Raw genomic sequence first — 27,293 nt, 5'->3', positions numbered from 1 at the left:
TGGGATCTGATAAACAGGACAGCATGGAGATTTGGTGTACAAGAAGGTAAGGGGGTGATAGGTGAGGTGGGATGACAACTGGGCCATTCCAGACCCATATGTTAATACAAAAATAGTTTAAGTCATAGTTGCAACTAAAGCAAAACAGAAGTGAATACTACATACATATATCATCTCCAATGTTAAATTTTCAAAATTGCTGGTGCAGAATAGGGAGAATTTTTCCATCTTGTAAACAGAGTTTCCATGATAAATATGAATTCACTATAACATGTCTTAAGGAATACAAAAATATGGGAAACAGCCCTGCATAAACTATTAAATTATTGTAGCAAATTCCAACACTAATCATCTTACTCAGAACCTTATAGCAATAATTTGCAACACAAATGTAATCTGTTTATTATATCTATATTTTTTGGACCTCGGCAGTGACTCATTTATCGTGGGGAACATACCCCATAATTTACTCACTTTAAACGTGATCTAGTTGCAGTTAAAAGATGGACCAGTCATCTTAGTATTAGATAAGATATAAGGGGGGTGGGATTGTAAGAACATAAGAACATAAGCAGTGCCTCCGCCGGGTCAGACCATAGGTCCATCCTGCCCAGCAGTCCGCTCCTGCGGCGGCCCAAACAGGTCACGACCTGTCTGAATCACCAGAAGGGGCCCCCTTGCCACCTTGGTTTCCTATTGAGTCCTATCTTCCCATCGAAGTCCTAACCCTCCGGTCTTGCACATGCACGACCTGGTTGGGTTTCTATACTTATTACCTGGTTAGCTTTCTCAGTATCCTACGATAATAATTGATAACTGTTTGTTATTAATGTATGGGTGGGAGGGATGGGACTCTTTTATATCTATATATTTGGGGGAATATAAGTAAGATTGTCAAGTGATTAGTTAAAATTTTTCTGATTGTTTATTATACACTTCTTGTAATATTTGAAAATGAATAAAGATTAAAAAAAAAAAAGACAGACCAGTGACATAGACAGCTTACAAAATTGTTGCTCACATGCTAATGGTTCAAGGAGTATTTATAAGATCACATGGCAAGGACAACCAATCAAGTAACAAAATGTCATCATGACGAAGAACCTCCTAAATACACAAAATCATAGGAGGGAATTCCAATCAATCTCCAAATTGAAGAAATTATTTTATGAGGGAGGTACTTGCATGTTAGGTCACCATCTTGTGAGACTTGTCAGTGGTGTGTCGTGCAATGCTAGGCATGAATTGGACTTATCCAGTTACAAATTCTAAGTTTTAGGCACATATGAAGACTAACTGCGTCTCAGCAAATGTCACCTACTTGATCCTTTGTCCATGCAATAAAGCATACATTAGCAGAACCTCCAGCCTATCAAACATAGATTGAACATAAATCTCACATTATGAATGGCATTCAGACATCTTCATTAGTGTCTCACTGGATTTGAAAAACAACACAATTTGACTGATTTTAGGTGGCAAGTTATTGACCAAATCATGGGATGGAAGGTGGCTTTAAATTTTGAGATTGATTGGAATTCCCTCCTATGAATTTGTGTATATGGGGTGGGGGTGGGGGGTTCTCTTTTGATGTCATAATGATGTTTTGTTACTTGATTGGTTGTCTTTGCCACATGATTTTATGAATAGTGTCCCATAGGATGGAAACGCCAACATGACATTGTCCATTATATGGGACCAAGTAAGATACTCCTTGAACTATTATGAAGTGAGCAACAATTTTATAATCAGTCTACAACTGTAATCTAGTTACAGTTCAAAAAGTTAAAAGATGGACCAGTGACAAAGTGAGTGGTTTGTAGATCTGTGTTCCCACATTAAATGAGTCACTGCTGAAGTCCAGAAAATAATTATATTATATATAAATATATACAGTAGACTCTGTTAACCAGAACTCAAGTAACCAGCAAAAACAAAATCAAAGAAATGCTGTAATACTTTAAATAAAAATGATTTCTGGCAGAAATTTAAGTGTAAACTTGGCACACCACACTTGAGTACACCCATGTTTTGCCTATCACATGTCTGGTAGTTTGTCTGGAACAGATTATATGAAATGACATAGTATGGGGTATTCCTTTCTGCAGTCTCTTTTTGTTTTTGGTTCTACCTGTTCACTGCAGACTTGTTGGATTTTTTTTGTTTTCGCATAGTATGGGGTATAGCATTAGTTAGGCCTATTTTTAATAGTAACTCTCAAGAAACCATAAACTACATTTATCCAGCATCTATCAATCCCCATGGATGCCAGTTAACTGAGAGTCAACTGTATCTATATAACTATATCTGTATCTATATAAAATATACAGATTACATTTGTGTTGCAAATTGTTGCTACAAGGTTTTTGAGCAAGACAATTAGCATTGGGAATTGTTTCTATTATTCATACATTATTCCCCCGCTGTGACACTAATTCACCCATTTGAAGCACAGCTGAAACAGACAGCAGTTTGTCTTGTAGAATTCTGGTGGGCTAGAAAGCCAATATGAAGACTTCTATGAGTAGAGTAAACAAGCAGGATTTTCTATTTGGTGGTGGAGGTTAAAACTTTTGAAGGAATTTCAGAACAAGGTCCCGTAGTTTTATCCGCAGTGTCTCATCATTATCACAGATGATGTGGGTTGAGTCCTCTTCAATCTGAATAAGGGTTTCAGCTTCCTGAAGGAGAACAATGTGGCCCTTGGCAGTGTCCTCTATCTTTACATCACTGAATCCATGCTGAATAAAGACAAAGAGACAGATATGACTAAAGAAAGCAAATGTTTAAAAAAATGTAAGACAAGGCATTTGCCTATTTCTTCACTCATCTTCTACTTTGTTTCTGTTAGTTACATATTCCTGTCCATATCCTAATATATATATACCATATTTTTCGGTCTATAAGACACACCCATCCATAAGACGCATCCCTCTGTAGAGGAGGAAAAACCAAGTAAAAAAAATTTCCTCCTCTACAGGGGGATGCATCTGGTGGTCTGGTGCTAAGCAGCCTGCCCACAGCCTGAAGCCACCCGCACCTGAAGCAGCCAGCCCACAGCCAGAATCTGCCTGCACCCGAAGCTGCCCGCAGCAAAGGAACCTGCCCGATACTGCCCACACCTGAAGCCTCCTGCATGCAGCCAAGTTAGAAGCCGTCGCAAGAAGGAGCCCACTCAAAGCTGCCCGCACTCGAAGCCTCCCGTAGTGAAGAAGCCCGCCAGACACCGCCTGCACCTGAAGCTGCCCTGGTACCTTAAAGTTGCGGTGCTCTCCTGGGCTGTCTTTGGAAGCAGAGCAGAGCGACGCGACGCAGGAGCGCGATCTTTGCGCTTCCTGCCTGGTCCCGTGTGTTCAGTGATTGGCTGATGTCAGTTCTCAATGAGAACTGACCTCAGCCAATCACTGAGTGGTACGGAACCAGGCAGGAAGCGCAAAGGTTGCACTCCTGCATCGCGCCACTCTGCTCTGCTTCCAAAGACAACCGTCCAGCAGGAGAGCACTGCAACTTTTAAAAAGGTACCGAGGGGGGGAGGTGTATTCAAGGGGGAGGTGTATTCGCTTCATAAGACGTACCCCCTTTTTGGGGGTGGAAAAAGTGCGTCTTATGGAGCGAAAAATATGGTGTGTGTGTGTGTATATATATATATATATATTTTTTTTTTTTTTAATACATTTTATTGTCATTAATTTATTTGGATAAAAATTTCACATATTTTTCAATGGAGAAAAAAATAAAATTTATTTTTAAATAAATTAATGGCCTCTGGTCCTGCCAATTCCCTTTTTCCTGAAGAGCAGCTTCCCCAATTTATTTTTATCATTAAGCCTTGTTTTTGTGGTTTCTGAGATCAATGCAGGAAAAACCATGTACATTTTTTATCCTCTAATATGTTTAAGACTGTTTTTGATGCATTGCAAGTAATGGGATCAGTACTTTATAACATATCTACATATTATTTAATATAACATGGCTTTTATAGTTTGTTTCAACTAGTCAAGACTTGAGACAGATAACAGAAAAATACAATTTACATGGACTTAAATTTACATAAATTAATGTTAAGAGTATTTGTCATAAATGACGAGGTAGATATAATAGGCATCTCAGAGACCTGATAGAAGGAGTACAATCAATGGGACACTGTGATACCTGGGTATAAATTAGAGTAGATCAAATTAGAGGGGGGGGGTGCGCTATAAGTTAAAGAGGGAATTGATTCAAACAAAATAAACATTCTACACAACACAGATAGCAGTGTGGAATCCATATGGATAGAAATCCTATGTGTGAAGGAAAGGAATATAAGGTAGGGTTATACTACCATCCCCGGGGACAGAATGATCTGGCAAATTGGGAAACAGTATAAATAATGAGTGATTTAAAGTACCACAAATTTAAAGGGAATGAGTAGGCACAATATCAAGAAAATAGCAAACTCGAGGGGCGTGGCTTAGGCACGGATGAGGTCAGATGTCTGATCACTGAGCTCCTCTTTTCCCTGTGATTATCAGCATAAAATTCAAGGATTTTTTAAAAATAATAACATATCAAATGGCATCAACTCGACAACAAAAGATTGATGCTGCTTTTGGTGGGTCCGGAAGGAGTAAAAGGTCGAAAATGGATCTCCCCCACGCCTTCAAGGGCCTCCTTACCATCTGAATCCTCACTAGAGGTCTTAGAAACTGTGCTGGTTGAGTTAAACAGCATGAAGATCTTGATATCGGATACTAATGCTAAGGTAACACGTGTAATGGACGAGGCTGCTAATATTTCACAGCAATTGGCTGTGTGCATGACTCGGGTTGACTCTGTAGAGCAAAGGATGGCAGTAAGGATCACAAAAAGATTCTGCACTTAAACAAAGACCTGGAGGATTTGCAGAATCATTTTAGAAGAAATAATATTAAGGTACTGGGTCTACAGGAGGGGGCTGAGGGGTCAGATCCGGTTAAATTTGTTGAAAATTTTATTCCCAAACTGTTGGCCTTGAATTTTTTGGTTCCCTTTGAGGTAGAGCGGACACATCGGATCCAAGGGAAAATAATAAATAAGTCTAACAGCCCACGTCCTCTAATTTTTAGAGTACTAAGATTCAACCAGGCATTTGAAATACTACGTGCTGCTAAGTAAAAGAAAGGTTTACAGTACCAGGAGAGGAAACTTTCACTAGTCCTGGACTTTGATAAACAAACTGCGGATCAAAGGAAACAGATGCTGGTTTTACGATCGCAGTTAAATCAGCTTGGAGCCAGATACGGGCTTTTTTACCTTTCAGTAATGCAGGTTACTTTGGATAATAAGACATTTCATTTTGATTCTTACAATGCTTTAAAGAATTCATTGAACAACAACAGCAAGACATGGAGTAACCGTTAACTGTTCAGGATTCTATAACGGCTGAATTATAACTGTGAGTCTATAGAAAATTAAAATTAACATTAAACTGGATTCAATAGTAATTACTTTATTATAAAACGGCATGAGGTGACCAGTGGAGTGCCGCAGGGCTCGGTCCTGGGTCCACTCCTTTTCAACATATTCATAGGGGATCTGACTCAAGGGCTTCAAGGTAAAATAATACTATTCGCCAATGACGCCAAACTATGTAATATAGTAAGTGAATGCAGTTTACAGAATTATATGGCGCAGGACCTGCTTATATTGGAAAGTTAGTCCTCAACCTGGCAGCTAGGCTTCAATGCTAAGAAATGTAAGGTCATGCACCTCGGAAGCGGAAATCCATGCAGGACGTACTTCTTGAACGGAGAAACTTTAACTAGGACTTCAGCAGAAAGAGATTTAGGAGTAATCATCAGTGCAGATATGAAAACTGCCAATCAAATGGAGAAGGCTTCATCTAAGGCAAGGCAGATATTGGGTTGTATCAATAGAAGTTTCGTCAGCCGAAAGCCTGAAGTCATAATGCCGTTGTACCGGGCCATGGTGAGACCTCATCTGGAGTACTGTGTGCAATTCTGGAGGCCACATTACAGTAAAGATGTGCGCAGAATTGAATCGGTTCAGTGGACGGCCACCAGGATGATCTCGGGGCTCAAGGGTCTCTCGTACGAAGAGAGACTGAACAAATTGCAGCTCTACACTCTCGAGGAACGTAGGGAGAGGGGAGACATGATCGAAACATTTAAGTACCTCATGGGACGTGTCGAAGTGGAAGATGATATTTTCTTTCTCAAGGGATCCTCGGCCACAAGAGGGCACCCGCTCAAACTCAGGGGTGGAAAATTTCATGGCGACACCAGAAAGTATTTCTTCACAGAGAGAGTGGTTGATCATTGGAACAAGCTTCCAGTGCAGGTGATCGAGGCAGACAGCATGCCAGACTTTAAGAATAAATGGGATACCCATGTGGGATCCCTACGAGGGCCAAGATAAGGAAATTGGGTCATTAGGGCATAGACAGGGGGTGGGTAAGCAGATTGGGTAGACTTGATGGGCTGTAGCCCTTTTCTGCCGTCATCTTCTATGTTTCTATGAGTTAATGGGAAGATACCCATAGCATGCTATCCCTTTCCTTTACCCCTCCATTATCTCACTAACTCTATCTTCTTCCCCCATCCAGCATGTCCTTTTTCTTTATCCCTCCTTCCATCCAGTATGTGTTCTTTCTCCACTTCCATTCAGCATTTGCTATCCCTTCTACCCACTTCCCTCATCTGCCCTCTTCTCTCTCCCCCTTCTCCACACTTTCATCATCTGCCCTCTTCTCTCTCCCCCTTCTCCCCACTTCTTCCCATCTTCCCTCTTCTCTCCCCCCTTCCATCATCTGCCCCTTCTCTCAATATCTCCATCCACCACTGGCCCATCTCTCTCCCTTCCTCTTACCTTTCTTTCCGATTTTGGCAACAAGATTGGCAACGCCCCCTCCCCGCAATGACACTCAAGATCGGTAACAGCCCCCCCCCCGGCACTCAAGATCGATAACGGGCCTCCTCTTCCCCGGGAATCAACAGCACTTCAGATCAGCAACGCGGTGCTCAGTCCAAAGCTTCCCTCTGACTCGAACTGCCTGGGTGGAAACAGGAAGCTGTGTCAGAGGGGAAGCTTTGGGCTGAGCACTGCGTTGCCGATCTGAAGTGCTGTTGATGCCCGGGGAAAAAGAGGCTGTTTGCGGAACTTGAGTGCCATCGCGGGAAGGGGGAGGCCCGTTGCCGATCTTGAGTGCCGGGGGGCCCGTTACCGATCCTGAATTGCATCGTGGGGGGGCCTGATGCCGATGCCACCCATCGCCGTTGCAGCCCAGATGCTGATGGCCCCAATCCGATCTCGCCGGCCCTGTGTGGACCGACAGGAATTTTCTGTGGACCGGCGGTTGAAGAATACTAGTTTAGGGGATTCTGGAGGTGGTTTGGGGGGCTCACCGTGACCTATGAGGGAGCTGTAGTGAGGAGAAGACATGGCACCCTTTTTGTGAAGTTTACAGCAGTGCCCTGTATGATACCCCACTATTTAGGTGCCATGTCTGGGTGTTCAGTCCATCACTTTGATGACCCCTCCCACGTCCAACAGGGCTTGTTCTAGGCATTTTTGACTTGGACGAAAAGTTGGACGAAAATGTGGTATAAAGATAGACGATTTAGCGGCTTGGACGATCAGATCAGCAGGACGTATACCGTATTTTCATGCATATAACGCATGCGTTATACGTGTTTTTACAAACCGTGCATAACCTTGCGCGGTATACGCGTGAGCGCGCTATATAATTTTTTTTTTACATAGTTCCCCCCTGACGTCCGATTCACCCCCCTCCGCAGGACCGCTCGCACCCCCACCCCGAAGGACCGCTCGCACGCACCCGCACCCCCACCTCGAAGGACCGCTCGCACGCACTCCCACCCGCACCCGCACCCCCACCCTGAAGGACCGCTCGCACCCCCACAGCCTCCCATCATGTAGAAGCTCCTACCGGTGTCCTGCTGCTTCCTCTTGGCGGTCCCGGCCCTTCTGTGAGCCCTGCGCCTGCTGCTTCCTCTTCCGGCGGTTCGCCCTTTCTCTAACGTCAAGCCCTCTTGCCCCGCCGACTCCCCAACACGATCGGGGCAAGAGGGAGCTCAAGTCTCTTGCCCCAGCCAACCGCGGCACCCCCAACACGATCGGGGCAAGAGGGAGCTCAAGCCCTCTTGCCCCAGCCAATGGTGGCCCCCCCCGACACGATCGGGGCAAAAGGGAGCCCAAGCCCTCTTGCCCCGCCGACTCCCCAACTCCCCGACAATATCGGGCCAGGAGGGAGCCCAAACCCTCCTGGCCACGGCGACCCCCTACCCCCACCCCGCACTACATTACGGGCAGGAGGGATCCCAGGCCCTCCTGCCCTCGATGCAAACCCCCCTCCCCCCAATGACCCCCCCCAAGAACCTCCGACTGCCCCCCCAGCTGACCCGCGACCCCCCTGGCAGACCCCCACGACACCCCCACCCCCCTTCCCCGTACCTTTGTGTAGTTGGCCGGACAGACAGGAGCCAAACCCGCCTGTCTGGCAGGCAGCCAACGACGGAATAAGGCCAGATTGGCCCATCCGTCCCAAAGCTCCGCCTCCTGGGGGCGGGGCCTTGGGCACATGGTCGGGTTGGGCCCATGTGCCTCAGGCTTTCAGGGTGGGGACAGGACTTCAAGGGGGAGAGGAGAGTCGGGGCGGGCAAAAGGAGTGTCGGGGTGGCCAGAGGAGAGTCGGGGCGGGCGAAGGGAGAGTCGGGCAGCATGCGCGGTATACGGGTGTGCGCGGTATATAAAAATTTCTGTACATAAATTTGTGTTTTCCGCGCGCTATACCCGTGTGCGCGTTTTACACGGGTGCGCGTTATCTACGTGAAAATACGGTAGTTAGATGATTTTCGAAACAAAAAAAATTTTGGATGTATTTTTCGAAAATGTGTCCTAGGCTGTTTTTTTTCTTTGGCCGACTTGCAGCTTAGATGAAAATGGACTTAGACGTTCCTTTCAATTATGCCCCTCTATGGGTTTTGAGCCTTCACTTCCATTGCACCGTTTAGGTCACAGGTGTCAAACTCAAGACCCGCGGGGCAAATCCGGCCCGCATGGTCGTTTTATGTGGCCCGCGGTCCAATGCCCCCCAATGTTACCTTATTTTCAGTTCCTTCCTTCTCACAGCTGCAGTGCAGTGGCTCCTCGCACGTCCCACACCTCATCCAGCAGAATTCCCTCTGATGTTGCGACGTCAGAGAGAAGGCTTCCGGTTCAGGTGCAGGATGCACGAGCAACCCTGCACGTGGCTCCATGCACACTATGGCTGTGAGGAGGGAGCCAGCCACAAGGTAACACTGGGGACATCGGACCATGGGCCGCATAAAATGGCCAGGTTGGAGCCGGTCAAAAGGTTAGACACCCGCTGGAGTGAGGCACTGCATGGAGGGAGGGGGGCAACAAAGGTAGGGGGAATGATTTTATTTTCAAGTTAGTGTTTAAATTGTGTCAATTTTGAGCATTTTAATCTGCTGTCTATCTTTTGCACTGCTCAGGAAGAAATACATTTGTTTCTTTTTCTCTGGGGGTTGTACTGCATGCAGAATCTTGAATCTTAGGGTGGGTTTAAAAAAAAAAAAATATATATATATATATTAGTATTTTTAGTTTTTGGTCCCGTATTTGCATAGGGGTTATTTGTGTTCTGGTAGGAATGAATGCTGAGAAGCATACAGTGTGTTTTGTGTAGTTTAATTTTGTGGTTAACCATTACCATTATGTGTATACCATTATGTGTATACCATTATGTTAATAAGATTATATTGTATGAGTATATATGAAAAATGAATGGAAAAAATTGTGTTATAATTAGCATTATGGGGGCTGGGTCTGGGGCGGAGATTGGGCAGGATCTGGCCTGTGACTTAGCCTGTGTTTTGGATTTTGGCCCTTTAATATGATTGAATTTGACAACCCTGGTTGCTCCACGCTTCTATAGCAGTTGAATCGCATGGGCCTATATGTTTTAGATGCACAGTGGCTACACTGCCTCTATAGCCACATGATTGCATGGGTACAGAAGAAAACGGCAGGCATCTTCCCTCTTTTAGTCCCTGCGACGTGACTCATATGGCTGTGTATCACTACACTACAAGAACATAAGAACATAAGATTTGCCGCTGCTGGGTCAGACCAGTGGTCCATCGTGCCCAGCAGTCCGCTCACGCAGCGGCCCTTAGGTCAAAGACCAGTGCTCTATTTGAGTCTAGTATTACCTGCATATGTTCTGTTCCAGCAGGAACTTATCCAACCTTTTCTTGAATCACTGAAAGGTGCTTTTCCCCTATAACAGCCTCTGGAAGAGCGTTCCAGATTTCTACCATTTGTACGGAATCTATTCCCTTTTAACTTTAGCGAGTGCCCTCTGGTTCTCTTCACCTTGGAGAGGGTGAACAATCTCCCTTCAATATCTTGAATGTTTCGATCATGTCCCATCTCAGTCTTCTCTTTTCAAGGGAGAAGAGGTCCAGTTTCTCTAGCCTCTCATTGTACGGCAACTCCTCCAGTCCCTTAACCATTTTTGTTGTTTTTTTCTGGACCCTTTCGAGTAGTACTATGTCCTTTTTCATGTACGGCGACCAGTGTTGGATGCAGTATTCCAGGTAGGAGCATACCATGGCCCGGTACAATGGCATAATAATCTTTCCAGATCTGTTTCTGATCCCCTTCTTAATCATTCTTAGCATTCTGTTTGCCCTTTTCGCCGCCACCACACATTACGCGGACGGTTTCATTGATTTGTCTACAAGTACTCCCAAGTCTCTTTCCTGGGAGCTCTCTCCGAGTATAGCACTGGACATCCTGTATTTGTGCATATGATTTTTGTTACCGACATGCATCACCTTGCACTTATCCACATTGAACCTCATTTGCCATTTCACGGCCCATTCCTTGAATGTGTTTAAGAACATAAGAACTGCCGCTGCTGGGTCAGACCAGTGGTCCATCGTGCCCAGCAGTCCGCTCATGTGGCGGCCTTCTGGTCAAAGACCAGCATCCTGAGACTAGCCCTACCTGAGTACGTTCCAGCAGGAACTTGTCTAACTTTGTCTTGAATCCCTGGAGGGTGTTTTCCCCTATGACAGACTCCGGAAGAGCATTCCAGTTTTCTACCACTCTCTGGGTGAAGAAGAACATCCGTACGGACAACCACCAGAGAGAGAGGCAGGACCACCCCTCCAAACTCATTGGCTCCCAACTTCATGATGTACAATTGCATGCCACACAGCAATTGTACATCATGAAACTGGGAGCCAATGAGGTTTGAGAAGTGATCCTGTCTCTCTTCTTCATTGGCTCACAGCATTATGTGTAGCTGCATGGCTTGCGTGGCAGGGAGTGGAGGGAGGGTGCACCTAAACGGAGTGATGTTATTAAAATCGTTAGTCATTTCATTGCATTTAATTGGAGTTTGCGCTTATCAAACGGAATGGAAAAAATTTGGGACTGTAAATTCCTGTTGCAGATAGAGGGAGTGTGTACTTATCCAATGTGCACTTAAGTGGAGTAGACTGTATTTGCAGGGTTTTGTGTTACTCCACAATATCTGGAAGAAAAAGATTTTGTGTTGCTGTTACTAAGTTGACACCAGAATTTGAAATACATTTGTTTTGTATGATAAACTGTATAGACTCTAGAATGGATAAAAGTTTATGATGTTGGCAGTAATTTTATTGTGAATTTTCCTACTATTCAATCCCATAAGGAAAAACTGTATGCATTACATTAGTTCAAGTTTTTTCATGGATAAAGATTGAAACTTATTTAAAAAGAAATAAATTTAACAAGTTTCATTTTAACAATGGTTTTTAAAACTAAGCAAATTTTGTTTAAGAATATTTTATATTTTTTTTATATCATTTTTAACAATGAAATACTTAAGAGGGTTTTCTTTAGCTGTGAATTATAATGTTCAGTGTGTCATATACATGAACATTGCCTGTCAGGTATGTCACAACAGAAGAAAGATTGAGAACCACTACATTAGAGTTTATAGAAGCAACATATATAGTAACTTAGTAGATGACAACAACAGATAAAAGCTGAAATGGTCCATCCAGTCTACCTAGTAAGATTGTAACTGCTGCTCCATTCAGGCTCCTCCAGGCAAGTTTCAGTGTTCTCTGATGGGTTATTCACTTTTCCATTGATTATTTTATAAAAATGTACACCTGGGAAGCGAATTAATGCTCACCTTCTCTAATGTTTGCACAAACTGCTCCACAGGAATGGAGCCACTGAGCAGCGGTTTAAAAGGATGGCATTCAGGACTTTCTTCATTTGCTCTTTTTCGCTTCTTGCTTGTTTGAGGTTGTACTGGCTTTGGCGGAAGCTAAAGCAGAAAAAGTAAGTAAGATGGGACAGTTAGAATGTGTGTTTTAAATAATATATCAATATATAAGCTTATCAAGTGTGTATATATAAGTTTGTATAAAGAATATGTAATTCACTTGTTGTAACATAAGAAAATGAATAAAAAAAATTCAAAACAAAGAATGTGTGTTAATAAATGAAGTGTTAAATATAAGAGAGATTTTCATTTTCCTATGATGTTTGACTGTGAATTATAGATTTTATGACTCACCTTTATTTTATATTTTATTTAATTTGTATTAAGATTTGTATTTGATTATATTTTGGGGTTTTTTGTAAACCACTTTTAAAAACTTTGTACTAGGTGGTATATAGAGCCAATAAATCAAATCAAATATGGTGGAAGGAGGACAACCAATAGGACACCATGATTCCCATCTACAAATCAAAATGACAGGGTGGCTTAATTAGTAGATGGGTTACACTGCATGTTAAAGATGGCATAGTATCAAACAGGATAAGAGCTCTGCAGGCAGCAAAATGCAATGTGAAACCTTTATTGATAGTATGCTTCCACCAGTGTGGTCCTCCCAATTACGCAAGGAATTTCTAAAATCCTTCTGGACAGGATGAAGAGACTGACAATGAAATATAGTAGAACTGGAAAAGGTACATAGAAGGGCAGAGCAAGTGGTAAAAGCAGTTAATATACAGTAGCTGGGTTTATAAAAGGTTTGGTCAAGTTCCTGGAGGGAAATCTCATAAGCTACTGTTAAAGTAGGCCTGGTGAAAGTCACAGCTTATCTCTGGGGATAACTAGAATGGAATCTTGCTACTTTTGGGACTCTTACAGATACTTAGAGCGAGAAGGATCCTTGGTCTGATCCAGTAAAGGAGCTCTCATATTCTTATGACTAAAAGAGAGCCGACAGAAGGTACAGTGGGTACAGTGGAATGGGTACATACAAACTGTTTGTTTACTATTTCAAAAGTATAAACACTATAGGATTGAACTGCATGTGTGCACAAGTCTGAGTAGAAAAAACTGTTATCAGCACCTTAAGTTCCATACACATATATCTGAACATGTGCTGGAATGCTATTCTGCGCATAAATATTAGTATCACAAAAATCAGATGCACAGAAAAAAACATTCCAGCACAAGTGCAGATACAGTAAAGGAATAAATTCAATATAGGTCATTAAAAATTAGGTGCATAAAGCTGGGTGCTAAAATAGTATTCCATAATGGCAGCGTTGCGTACCAAATCTGTTACAAAATACTAGCATTAAGTCTATGGGTAAGCACTAAACTTTAGGCATGGCCACTTCTACCATATCTATGGCTGGTGTAAATGGTGGCGCTTAAATGCACAAGTTGGGTGTGTAAATTCAATTAAGAGTGTGCAAGAATAGCAAGAATGCCCCTGACATGACTATGTTCCCCTCTCCCCCTCCCACAGAACATCCCCTTTGCAGTTGTGCATGAGAGAAATTAGACATACTGTTTAGAAAAGAGGGCTAATTATTCCCTCTTTACATCATCTATTTTATTTTATTTTTTAACTCTTTATTAACTTTCCATTCATTATTAAAATACACACAATTGACTTCAAGACAGTACTTACAATCAATCAAATAAATACTACAAAACATTCCCCCCCTCCCTTCCCACCCTAATTCAAGAACAAAACCAAAGTGGATACATACAGTAAAAATCATAAACAGCACTTTCATTTGGTCAATGAATACAAGAAAATATAATACCCCCCTCCATTCCACCCACCCTCCCTGGATGTGTAAATCAAATAGGAAATAGGGGAATAATCCAGCTAATCAGTGTTAACAAAATTTGTCAATGGACCCCACATTAATTTAAACAGCTTATTATTATACGTAATTTAACATAAGAATTGCCGCTGCTGGGTCAGACCAGTGGTCCATCGTGCCCAGCAGTCCGCTCACGCGGCGGCCCTCTGGTCAAAGACCAGCATCCTGAGACTAGCCCTAGTTCAGCAGGAACTTGTCTAACTTTGTCTTGAATCCCTGGAGGGTGTTTTCCCCTATGACAGACTCCGGAAGAGCATTCCAGTTTTCTACCACTCTTTGGGTGAAAAAGAACTTTCTTATGTTTGTACGGAATCTATCCCCTTTCAATTTTAGAGAATGCCCTCTCGTTCTCCCTACCTTGGAGAAGGTGAACAACTTGTCCTTATCTACCAAGTCTATTCCCTTCAGTACCTTGAATGTTTCGATCATGTCCCCTCTCAATTTTCTCTGTTTGAGGGAAAAAAGGCCCAGTTTCTCTACTCTTTCACTGTACGGCAACTCCTCCAGCCCCTTAACCATCTTAGTCGCTCTTCTCTGGACCCTTTTGAGTAGTACCGTGTCCTTCTTCATGTACGGCGACCAGTGCTGGACGCAGTATTCCAGGTGAGGGCGCATGATAACCTTCTCCAATCTGTTTGTGATCCCCTTCTTTATCATTCCTAGCATTCTGTTCGCCCTTTTCGCCGCTGCTGCACATTGCATGGACGGCTTCATCGACTTGTCGATCATAACTCCCAAGTCTCTTTCCTGGGGATTCTCTCCAAGTACCGCCCTGGACATCATGCATGAGATTTTTGTTACCTACATGCATCACTTTACACTTATCCACGTTGAACATCATCTTTCCATGCTGATGCCCATTCCTCGAATCTGATTATGTCACGATGCAGATCTTCGCAATCCCCCTGTGTCTTCACTACTCTGAATAACTTTGTATCGTCCGCAAATTTAATCATCTCACTCATCGTACCAATGTCCAGATCGTTTATAAAGATAGGATTCCGGTGAGTCAGCCTCCTTACCAGGCTTAAACAATAAAGAGATAATGGCCTCATTAGCATAGCACATCCCTCCTTTCCCACATCAAGAGAGTAATCATGCTACAGCGCCAAAGAGAGTAATCTGGAGCAGCATCCTCCAAGCCAGTACAACAAAATACATTTCAGGGCCACAAGGACAGTCCACTTAAGGAAAGCAGCAGCCCCCCTTATACAAGGGAAATAGTGGGGAACAGCTCCAAATAAGAACAAAGGGGATCGACGAATAGTAATGTTCCACATGCGCTCCACAAAAACAAAAACAGCATTTCAAAAAGCTTGAACATTAGGGCAAGTCCAAAACATGTGTCCCAAGCCTGCTTCAGGAGCCTGGCATCGGAGACAGGCAGCGGTTTCACGAAGTCGGGATAAATAAGCCCTTTTTGGAGAGATGTACAAACGGAAAACCAACTTATAGTGTTGTTCCCAAAAGGTGGTATACTTTCGAAAGGCAGGCAACCTACGGACAGCCTGCAAAAGCACATCATCCAGCAACTCCACTGCAAGGTCACGGGCTCAAGCATCCCCCAGTTTAGAATGGTCAAACAAGGGGGACTCATCCTTCAAATGGCGATGATGGAATTTAAGGGGGACCGGAAGTTGGGATCCAAAGGTGAATGCCGTAGACAGCAGCTCTTGGCAGGAGGCTTGCAAAGAACTAGAGGGTAAAGAAGAAATGTAATGTCGAATTTGCATATAAGCAAAATAATCAGTGGGTGGGAGATCAAACTCGTCTCGCAACTGTGCAAAAGACTTAATGTTGCCATCATCATCAACCAAGTGAAACACATAGTGAATACCCCTTGTTTCCCACCGAGCAAAACTCGGCCCATCTATCCCAGGTAGGAAAGAGCTATTAAAGCGGATAGGCAGAAAGGGAGTTACAGAAGCAGAAAGAGCGTGGTATTTACAGACCCAGCGCCAAACCTTCCGCAAGGGACGGTGGAGCACTTTCACACAGAGAGACTCAGGCAAAAGAGAAGGAAGAGAATGAAGATATGCACTAAAGTGAGTAGATTGAAAACAGGAGAGTTCCAAAGAAGTGTTGGTGAATGCTGAAGTACCCATGAAAAGATCATTGTTGTGGCGCATACCACATCCCAAAGGTTCAACAATCCCAATCCACCCCTGTACCACGGAGTTGCTGCCCATTTATAAAGCAGCCGAGGCCCCTTCCCAGTCCAAAGAAATCTCTGAACCAAGCGTTCCAGTCGTCGCTCATCTCGAGAAGTAAAGAGGAAGGACCTGCAAGACATATAGCCAACAGGGGACAATGAGCATGTTATAAAGATGCACCCGACCCAAGAGCGAAAAGGGAAGAGTTCCCCATAACTGTAGTTTATTCTGAAGGGCCTGGGAGATGTGGAGCAAGACGATCAGCCAACATAAGGGCAAAAAGCTTGATATCTATGTTGATCAAGGAGATGGGACGATAGGATCCCGGTGAGTCAGCCTCCTTACCAGGCTTCAACAATAAAGAGATAATGGCTTCATTAGCATAGCACGGAAAAGAGCCCTGAGCAATAGCAGTGTTAAAGTAAGCCAGTAAAGGACCACAGAGATGAGAAAAGAAATAATATGTCCCTGAATCACTGTCTTAGCAGCCTCCCAAAACAAAATAGGATCATCCATGTGGGAAGCATTATTGGTAGAATAATCCTCCCATTGGGCCTGCAAAAAGGTTTGAAATTCCTTGTCTTGAGCAAGATAGAACAGAAACCACCAAGATGAGGTCCGAAGATACATGACGTCCAGATGAATATCTACCCAAATCGGGGTATGGTCCGAAATGTTCAAGGGACCGATCTCGGCCGACTGGACTGAAGAGAACAATGTCGAAGACAGAAGGTACCATGGGCCCAGGTACCATGGGCCCGAGAAAGATGAGTATAGTCACGAACTTCAGGATGAAGAAGTCGCCAAGGGTCTACCACAGAAAGAGTATCACAAAAATTAGAGAGAAGCCGACCCTTAGCCCCCAAAGAGGCAATAGAGGTTCCGGACTTATCTAAGTCAGGGTGCAGGACCAAGTTAAAGTCTCCCAAGATGAGAAGTGAATCCCCAGAAAAACGAGAGCAAAGCTGAAGCAACCGTTGCAAAAAAAGCCGATTCCCCCGAGTTAGGGCCATAGACCACAAGTAAAAGATAGGATCGAGCACCCAAAGTAAGGCGCAAAAGCAAAGATCTACCATCAAGAGCTTTATCAAGAACCCACACTCCAAGAGGCGAAGACTTGCGGACCAACACAGCAATTCCATCATGACGGCTCTGAGAGGAAGCAAAATAGACCTCACCCACCCTGGAACAGCCCAACTTAAGATGTTCCGCGTCAGTCAGACGAGTTTCCTGTAAGCAAGCAATATCCGAGCGATAACGCTGCAGAGCAGCTAGTATTTTGGACCGCTTTATCGGTGACGTAATGCCCCCAACATTCCAAGAGGTAAGTCTAAAAGGGGTACTAAGGTCAGAAAATCAAGATAAGAGCAACAAAGACAAGAAAGAAGAAAAAAGTGTAGACTACCTCAGAGGCCCAGCCACCCCCCAAAGTAGTGGTGCCACACAGGTGGCATAGCCTGAAAAAGGAAACAGGAGCAATGCAAATACTGAAAAAACTGAATATACATACTGAAGGAGGAGCCCCCACCCCCACAAACCCAACCCACCCTAACCCAAACACCACCCCCACCTACCCAAACCAATCCCCCCATAAACCCAACTACAAACTCACACCCCGTCCTTCGAACGTGTAGAGAAAGTCACGCAAGGACGTGAACAGGGCCCCCAGTACCCACCCACCCTGATGATCACAGCAAACCAAGAACCCAATCCAGCCACGCACCATCCACTCCACACCCTCCCTCACCCAGCCTCCCAACACAAAGGCGGAGACCAAGTCGCAACGGTTCAAAGAGGCCTCCATAGATTACCAGAACCCTCCAAGAGAACCCAGCCAAAAACTATCTCTAGAACACACACTCTTCCAACCTTCAAATTCCCCACACCAGTCTATCCCAACTCAAGACCGACAGTGTCAACCCAGATCAGGACGCAGCACCCCACTTACGCAAGGAAACAGGTCCCCCCCAAGGGAACCAAATTCCAACCTAAGAAACCCAAACAGGCAACCCCAGCCTCAAGCAAAACCCCCAAACATACCCCAAACACTCCGAAAACAACAGTCTGCAAAACAAGCAGTCCAATGAGGACTCAAGGAGTCCAAGGATGCCCCCATTCCTCCAAGGGTCTGGCACCCCAAAATTAGCAGTCAGAGATGTCCATGTCCGCTGAAGCACACCGCTGTCGCCCGGCTCCACCCCAGACACCAAGGAGAAGAAAAAACTCCTGTAAGGGAGCTGATGACCAAAGCGCAGTCAGGATCCAAAAGAGGACCCCCCCCCCCCCATAAAGAAGGGTCAGAAAATAATCCGTAGTAGAATGACAACAACGAGAGGGGAACTGCAGCAATGATGCCCGGAACCTCATGGGGCCAATGAAGGTCCAGTTTCCCCCGGAAGGGCATCCAAGTATGCCTGTGCGTCCTCCACCGAGGTGTAGCTCTTCCACCTGGTAGCCATCCAAATCTTCAAGAGTGTAGGATATAAGAGTTGGAAACGCTGTTTGTGGTCAAACAAGGCAGAACAAACTCTGGAAAACCAATGCCGTCGCTCCTGTAAGGCAGGGGAGTAGTCCTGGAACAAACGGACTGGAGCCCCCTCGTAAGTAAGGGTGTTGTGCTTCTTCCGATAGTGTCGCATAAGTTCGGCTTTATGCGACGAGTTGAGCACCTTGAACATAGTAACCCGAGCGCGGGTATGGTCCTCAGCACGTCTCCCAAGGTGGTGAGCTCGCTCCAGCCGTAAGGGTCCCATACCGGCAGGGAGCGGCAACTCTGCCTGAAGCCAGGACTCCAATGTGGTGAGCAGGCGAGTGTCGGAAACCGCCTCAGGCAGACCGATCAGACGCAAATTATCGCATCTCGATCGGTTCTCCAAGTCCTTGATTTTGTCCGCCTGGCACTGAAGCTGTTCTTTGAGAGATGTAATGTCTGCCGCAGAGGCGGAATGGGCGTCCTCTACTTGCAATACGTGGGTCTCCAACTCGCTGGTGCGTCGGGTGGTGTCGGTTAGGAGAGATTCTAGCGAGGTAAGTTGGTTGGAAAGCTAATCAAAACGGGTGTCCAAGGCCTGCACCACTGAGGCAGACAACGCTTCGATGTGAGCCGCCAATAAGGGAAGCGCAGAACCCACATCAGACGCCACCGCCATCTTTGAGTCAGCCCGCGAGGCTCTCACTTCCCGATCCTTGGCGGCGCAGGTCGTCTTACCGCTCATAGTAGGGCTACTAGACTGTAAGAACTTTTCCATGCAGCATACGATCAAGAAACACGGGTACAGATATGAAAGCTGAAGGCATGCAAGGTGCGAGGGCCCCAGGGCCCCGGAGCTTGAGCAAAGCACGTCTTGCTCGGCTCAACACATCACATGACTCCCCTCTCATTATACTTAAATTTAGCTTTCATAAGAGACTGCAATGTGTTTTGTTCCCATTTCGAGGCTAATTGTGACTCTAAAGTCAAAATAGTTTGTTTCAAATTGGAAAATTCTACTTTAACAGTTTCCTAATATACGCCGAATATGAAATTATTTGCCCTCTCATTGTGGCTTTGAAAGCATCCCATATAGTTTCCAAAGAGATTTCCTCCGAGGTGTTGAGTTGAAAATGCTCATTCATTTTTATTTGAATTTCCTCGAGAAATTTGAATCTGCAAGCAATGTATTATTAAACCTCCAAAAAGGTCTATTAGAATCTTTTTCGGTGAACTGATATTCTATCCAAATTTCAGCATGATCCGTCAAAAGGATCGGGTCTATGCTGGCTGTTGAGTTAAATGATTTGAAACAAAAATATAATCAATTCTTGAAAATGATTTATGAATGAGGAAGCAAAAGGAAAATTTGCGAGTATTAAAATGAAGAATCCGCCATATATCTTTCAATCCACATGAAGGCACAAAATTATCTAAACCTAATGATTTTAATTGCTTACTAGGTTGTTTATCCAATAATAAATCCATGACAGCATTGAAATCTCCGGCAACAATTAAATTAGACGTAGCCAGTGACAGAATTAATTATTGGAGGTTTTTTTTAAAAATTCGGCCCCCTTCCTATTGTTTTTGACCTTTTTATCTCTCTGTCCTATTACAGATTTTATTTCTCTGTCTATCCCCCATGTTTCAATATGTCATTTAAGTCTGTTGCGTAATTATGACCCCCAAGATTTTATCTGTTTCTAACTTTGTGCACCGCTTATACAACTTTTTAAGCGGTATATCAAATTTTAAATGCGTGCAATGGCAAAATGCGTGTAATGGCAAAATTTTTGCTTGCAATGGCAATTAGCACCATTTAGTGTTTATTAATGCCAAACACAGATATTTCTAGCCAATTTCCGTATATACTCAAATATAAACAGAGATTTTTGGGCCAAAAAAGGTCTAAAAATAGATGTCTCAGTTTATATTCAGGTCAGTGCCCACTCACCCCCCCCCTCCTGAACCTATTGCAGGCCTCCACCAGGCTTGCCATAAGACCTGGAGGTCCAGCAGTGGGCCAGGACAGGAGGGATCCCTCCCACCTCCTGTTCTGGGCAACTCTAACAATTCTCACCTCCCTCCCATCTCCCCGATTAGTAAAAATGGTATCTATAAAATCTCTGTTGGTCCAGCAGTGCAGAGCTGATATCTGAATGGCAACCATAAGACTGCACGAGGTTGCCGTGAGAACTCATGGCAGCCATTCAGATAGTGACTCTGCATGGGACAGGAGAATAGGAAGATTGCTCCTACCCCGCTGGACTACCAGGACTTACAACAGGCCCAGTGGAGGCCTGCAAGGCATCGGACAGGAGGGGGGGGGGCAGGGGGCAGCGTCTGGTAGGGCAGGGAGGAAACTGGGAGCAGAGCCTGGAAGGGAAGGGAGTAAGGGAAGGAGCTGGGTGCAGAGCCAGGCAGGGCACTTGAATATAAACCAGGAGGTTTATATTCATGTCAACCTTTTTTCCTTCTTTTGGGGGGAAAAGTGGTTACCTCGGTTTATATTCAGGCCAGTTTATATTTGAGTATATACAGTAATTGACTATGTTACACATGTAACTGGACCTTATCTATAACTGTGTGCCTAACTTTGGATGCCATTTATAGAATTTGAGGGGTATGCATGCATGTAATTCTGGTTGCAAATTTGTGTGCCAGATAGCTACCACTGGTGCAGGCCCATGTTAGTGCACATTTTTTATATCAGGTGTCTTTGCATACTATTTAAATCACCACACTAGAGAGCAAAACAAAGTTTCATAAGTTAAGTCAGTACCACATTTAAATTCCATGGAACTGGAAGCTTCAAACCAGAGGTTTTGTGTATTATAGAATCCTCTCATGAACTTGGTGATCAGATGGTGGAGCAACAACAAATATCATTTTATCTGAGAATATGTGCCTTTGACATTCAGCTGTGTTTTTGTCTATCAGGCTGCAAAGTAATCTTTGCCCTTTTCTGGAGTAGTAAGGCTCTCTCCTGTAGCATAAATATCAGTTCCAAAAACTGAAGCATGCCAGATTATAGTAACATTGTGACTGACAACAAACAGAAGATCATCATACTGCCTCCGGTTTACCCAGGAAGATGGCTAGGATTGCAGCTGCTGCTCTGTGCAAGTTACTTCCATTATACATTTATTGTTCTAGGGTTCAAATACCCATGGCTTATATATCATGTCTTAACTGAAGTCAATCCCAATTCTTATATTTATAAAAACACAAGTAGACAGACATTTTCTAAAGCTAAAAAGTTAAAAATTTCAGAGCACTCGTATTCTCTTTAAGAGGAAGAATGACATAGATGGGCTATTTTTTTCTTTTTATATTTCCAGTTGGTAAAAATAAGTACACAAAATATGAAAAAGGTTTGTAAGACTTGCACACCTATGGAACGTGCCTCGAGCTTAGCTTTGTAGAAGGTGAATAATTAAAATCTAAAATACAATCCAATACCTGTAGCACATGCTTGTTGTCTTTGGTGTGTAGTATGGCAGAAACTGTTGCCAAGGAAATGCCAGGTTTAATCTCCAGGGGCACCAAGGAATCTGCAAGCTATATATATATATTTAAACAAAGGAGAAAAATTAATGATTTTCTGTGACAATCTTATAATTTATCAAGAATCGGCTGTGCAATAAATTGGCAATATTCATGAAGCATTTTTAACATGGCCTACTGAACTAAAAAGATGAATTCAGTCATGCAGTCACTAAGCAATATGCCCAGCTCAGTTTTCTCTGTAAATGCCTCCAGCACAGGAAATTCTACTGGCTAAAATTGAATAATTGAATAACACATGAAAAATCTGCCCTGGAAGCCAGTCATGTGAATGACCTCAGCTGTAAATATTAAAAGAAAATGAAAGTGAGCAATTCGGAAGCTTTAAAAATGAGGATAGTTATGAAGACAGGACAAGCTCTAGAGGGTTGGTGGAGCAAAACGAAAGCATGTCAGTATAGATTATTTGTAGCATCATGTTAGAAAGGATATAAAGTCAGAATTGAGACATCTAGATCAGATAATCTCAGATCTCACAACAAAATCTGCTGATGTAGAGCCTCTTAAATAGGCGAAACAGATGTTAAAGCACTAGGTATCTGTTGCATAAATATCAATTACAGAAAAATATGAAATGTGGAAACAAAAAATAAAACTACAAAACAAGACCTACTGATCATTAGGGGAGGCCTTCAATACAAAAGAACACTTGAAGATGCGGCATAGAGAAAGAAATGAAGCTGGAGATGACTTAGAACAGTTTTGCAAAACAAACCATATCAATCATGAATACGCATTTCCAACACCACAATCGTTGCCAGTACACATGGACCTCTCCAAATGACATGTATCAAAATCAAATTAACTACATCTGCATAGGACAGAGATGAAAATCTGCAGCATTGACTGCAAGGACTATACCAGGAGCTGATTGTGGAAGTGACAATGAGGTTTTGAAATGCAAGTAAAGCTTCACAAGAAGATCATTAGAAACCTCCCAAAATACAACATTGAAAATAATTCATCAGACTTTTGGCTAAAACTAAACAACAGAGAGCCAAAGAGTTATAGAAATATAGAAGATGACGGCAGATAAAGGCCAACTGACCAGCCAGATCACCCATCCGCAGAAGCCATTATCTCTTTCTCTCTCTAAGAGATCCCATGTGCCTATCCCACACTTTCTTGAATTCAGATATTCTTTGTCTCTACCACCTCTTCCAGGAGACTGCTATATGCATCTACCACCCTTTCTGTAAAAAAGTATTTCTTTAGATTACTCCTGAGCCTATCATCTTTTAACTTCATATTATGCCCTCTAATTTCAGAGCTTCCTTTCAAATGAAAGAGACTCGACTCGTGCATTTGCATTACATAGGTATTTAAACATCTCTATCATATCTCCCCTCTCCCGCCTTTCCTCCAAAGTATACAGATTGAGATCTTTAAGTCTGTCCCCATATGCCTTATGATAAAGACCACACACCATTTTAGTAGCCTTCCTCTGGACCAACTCCATCCTTTTTATATCAAGTTTCAAGTTTATTTTAAATTTCTTATACCACCCAATCAAGCCTTCTAGGCGGTGTATAAAAACACCAAAATGATGTGCCAAATAAAATACATTTTAAACAAAAACAGACCTGGGGTAATGACAATTTTTAAAGACGTTGACAAACAGGAACAAAAGGGAAGATGGGTTAGAACTACAATTGATAGAGAGAAAGAGAACATGCAAGGGGAAGAATAACAAAGGGAGGGGGAACTGAAGGTAAAAACCTTTCTTAAATCTAAGTCGCCCTTAAAAGGACAGTTTAGGTTACAAAAGCATCGAGAAAGAGAATATGTCTTTAACTTCACCTTAAAGTTGGCAAGAGTTGATTTTTCACGTAAGTAATTTGGGATACTGTTCCAAAGAGAGGGGGCGCTAACAGAGAAAATTGTAGTCCTCATTGTGCTTATATGTTTCAATGAGGGGATGGTAAGAAGGTTGTGAGCTGTAGATCTTAAAGTCCTAGTTTGATTATATGGGATAAGTAAATTATTAATGAATTCTGGCTGGTTATTTGCTCTGGTTTTAAAAGTTAGTAGAAGAATTTTATAGGTGATCCTATGTTCTATTGGTAACCAATGAGCTTTATGTAAGAGAGGGGTAACGGTCATATTTTTTTGCATTAAATATAATTTTTACTGCAGTGTTTTGTACTATTTGAAGTCTTCTTATTTCTTTTTTGTTATGCCTTTGAGGAGGGCATTGCAGTAATCTATACATGAAATAACAAAGGAGTAGAGTAAAATGTTCAGGGACGCGGGCTCTAAGAATTTTGCTATCTTTTTGAAGGTGCGATCTCCATAATTGTACACAATATTCCAAATGAGGTCTCACAAAAATCTTATACAGGGGCATCAATATCTCCTTTTTCCAACTGGCCATACCTCTTCCTATGCACCCTAGTATGCTTCTAGCTTTTGCCGTCAACTTTTCAATCTGTTTGGCCACCTTAAGATCATCACATACAATCATACCCAAGTCCTGCTCTTCTATCGTGCACATAAGTTCTTCACCCCCTATACTACATTCCCTCAGGCTTTTGCAGCCCAAATGCATGACCTTGCATTTCTTAGCATTAAATTTTAGCTGCCAATTTTCAGACCATTCTACAAGCTTTATTAGGTCTTTCTTCATGTTATTCACAACATCCGGAGTATCTACCGTATTTCCCCATGTATAGGCTGCAGGAAATGCTTATTCTCGTTTTGAAACTCCTAGATAAGCCACCCCATTAGATAAGCCGCGACGCTACTGGAGTCCCCTGTAACTTTTAAAATTGCTCCTTCGCTGGATGGCTGCCTCCTCCAATGTCGCGGACAGCGGTGCAGGGCAGGAGCGATCTTTTTGGCATCCAGCCTGGCCCCATGCTGCTTCCTCAATGCCTGCCATCAGTTCTCGTGGGAAATACGGTACTCTATTGCAGATTTCGGTATCATTCGCAAAGAGGCAAATCTTACCTGACAGCCCTTTAGCAATATCGCTTATAAAAATGTTAAAAAGAACAGGCCCAAGAACAGAAACTTGAAGCACACCACTGGTAACATCCCTTTACTCAGAGTGATCTCTATTTACCACTACCCTCTGTCGCCTTCCACTCACCCAGTTCCTGACCTAGCCCGTCACTTTGAGGCCCATCCCAAGGGCACTCTATTTATTAGACACCTGTGTGAAACACTGTCAAAGGCTTTGCTAAAATCTAAATACACCACATCTAGCGCACTCCCTCTATACAATTCTCTGGTCACCCAGTTAAAGAAATTGATCAGATTTGTCTGACAAGACCTACCTCTAGTGAATTCTATTCTTTGTTTTAAAAGAATTCCCATTTATTTGCTTACCACAGAAGTCAGACTTACTGGCCTATAATTCTCTACTTCTACTTTTGTGGAGAGGGGCCACATCTGCCCTTCTCCAATCCTCTGGTACCACTCTAAAGAAGCATTGAAAAGGTCAATCAGCAGATCTACCAGAACTTCCCTATGTTCCTTCAGCACTCTTGGATGTACACCATCAAAACCATAATTAGTGATGAAGCTGAAAAAACACTCCAGAAAAGAAAGAAATACAAGACATCTCCTTGGATCTCAGAAGAAACCAGAAAAGTACAAAGAAGACAAGCAAAACTTTCTGGTGATAGAGAAAAATTGTCACAAAATGAACAGTGTTTCAACGTCAAGTTTGGCAAGACAAAGAGCAAAATCTAAAGGATATCTGTCAGAAAACTGAATTGGAATATGTAAATGGAAAAACCAGAGTAGCTTATCAGATGTTTAAGAGATTGTGGAAGAAATTCCAGCCTTGATTGAGGATGCTTAAAGATGCAGATGGAATGATATTGAATGATCCAGAAAGCATTAAAAAGAGATGGAAAGAATATACGGAAAATGTATTCAAAAAAGGCAATGGGAATAACACTGGGGAAATTAAACAGGAAATTGATGCCACAGAAGAACCAGATATTTTAAAAGAAGTCATAGCAGCAATTAAAGCTTTATTGATAAACAAGTCACCTGGTATCGATATTCCAACTGAATTAATCAAAGGCTCAAAATGTGCTATCATGGCCCTCACTCGACTTTGTCAACAGATTTGGAAGGGAAAAATATGGCCAACTGATTGGGCTCGGTGCTCAGGCCGCTGATATTTAATATCTTCATAAATGATCTAGAAACAGGGACGAAGTGCGAGATAATAAAATTTGCAGACACCAAACTATTTAATGGAGCTCGGACTACAGAGGACTGCGAAGAATTGCAAAGGGACTTGAACAAACTAGAGGAATGGGCGGCGAGATGGCAAATGAAGTTTAACATTGAGAAATGTCAAGTATTACATGTGGGGAGCAGAAACTCGAGGTACAACTATACAATGGGAGGGATGTTATTGAATAAGAGTACACAACTCCCAGTAATAGGTTCTTTATGCAATTGGTTTTATATGTGTCTCGAGGGAAAGACCTCAGAAACCTGCATCCAACACAGAACAGTCAGTTCTTGTGGTGGTGTAACTTAGCAGGACAGATTTTCTATCATTGGTCGCAAAACCCTCCACACACCAGTCCCGAGTGCTTTCTATCAATATTTATTTCTATAGCACTAGGTGTATGAAAATATGGTGCACTTATCTGGTTGCAGAATAAGGCCCGACGGGACCCGTTTCGCCAGCTTATGGCTTCGTCAGGGATCCTATTTTTGTAACAGCTGCAAGACAACAATAAGACAAGTGCTGAGCCATCGCTAAGGTAGCTAAACATCCAATTGTCACTGCAAATTTATACGAAATCGTACTCACTGTGTTCAGTCCTGAAAACACTTCAAAAAATGGCGCCGGAGGCAAACAGACGCCGCGCATGCGTATTTAAGAACATGCAATCATGACGTCATCCAAAGAGTAATAAAAAACGTCAGAGAAAAGACATTAGAAAAAAGAGTGCCAGCCGATGTTCCCATTCAAACCGGTT

General features: G+C 43.1%; 1 protein-coding gene across 3 annotated transcripts in view; it reads right to left on the bottom strand.

The window, feature by feature from the left end:
- Positions 1 to 673: 673 nt before the first annotated feature.
- The window catches only part of INTS9 (integrator complex subunit 9), a 256,971-nt gene continuing 230,351 nt past the window's right edge, over positions 674 to 27,293 (bottom strand). For all 3 annotated transcript variants that reach the window (XM_033938099.1, XM_033938100.1, XM_033938101.1), the window contains 3 exons: positions 22,237 to 22,335; positions 12,200 to 12,337; positions 674 to 2,741 (listed from right to left, as the gene is read on the bottom strand). In XM_033938099.1, coding sequence (XP_033793990.1) covers positions 2,565 to 2,741; positions 12,200 to 12,337; positions 22,237 to 22,335 — 414 coding nt within the window. In that variant the 3' untranslated portion in view covers positions 674 to 2,564. The remainder of the gene's footprint in view (positions 2,742 to 12,199; positions 12,338 to 22,236; positions 22,336 to 27,293) is intronic.

Source organism: Geotrypetes seraphini, chromosome 3 (genome assembly GCF_902459505.1).
Source record: "Geotrypetes seraphini chromosome 3, aGeoSer1.1, whole genome shotgun sequence".
NCBI classification, from domain to species: Eukaryota; Metazoa; Chordata; class Amphibia; order Gymnophiona; family Dermophiidae; genus Geotrypetes; species Geotrypetes seraphini.
This window is presented reverse-complemented; position numbering and strand designations above follow the sequence as displayed.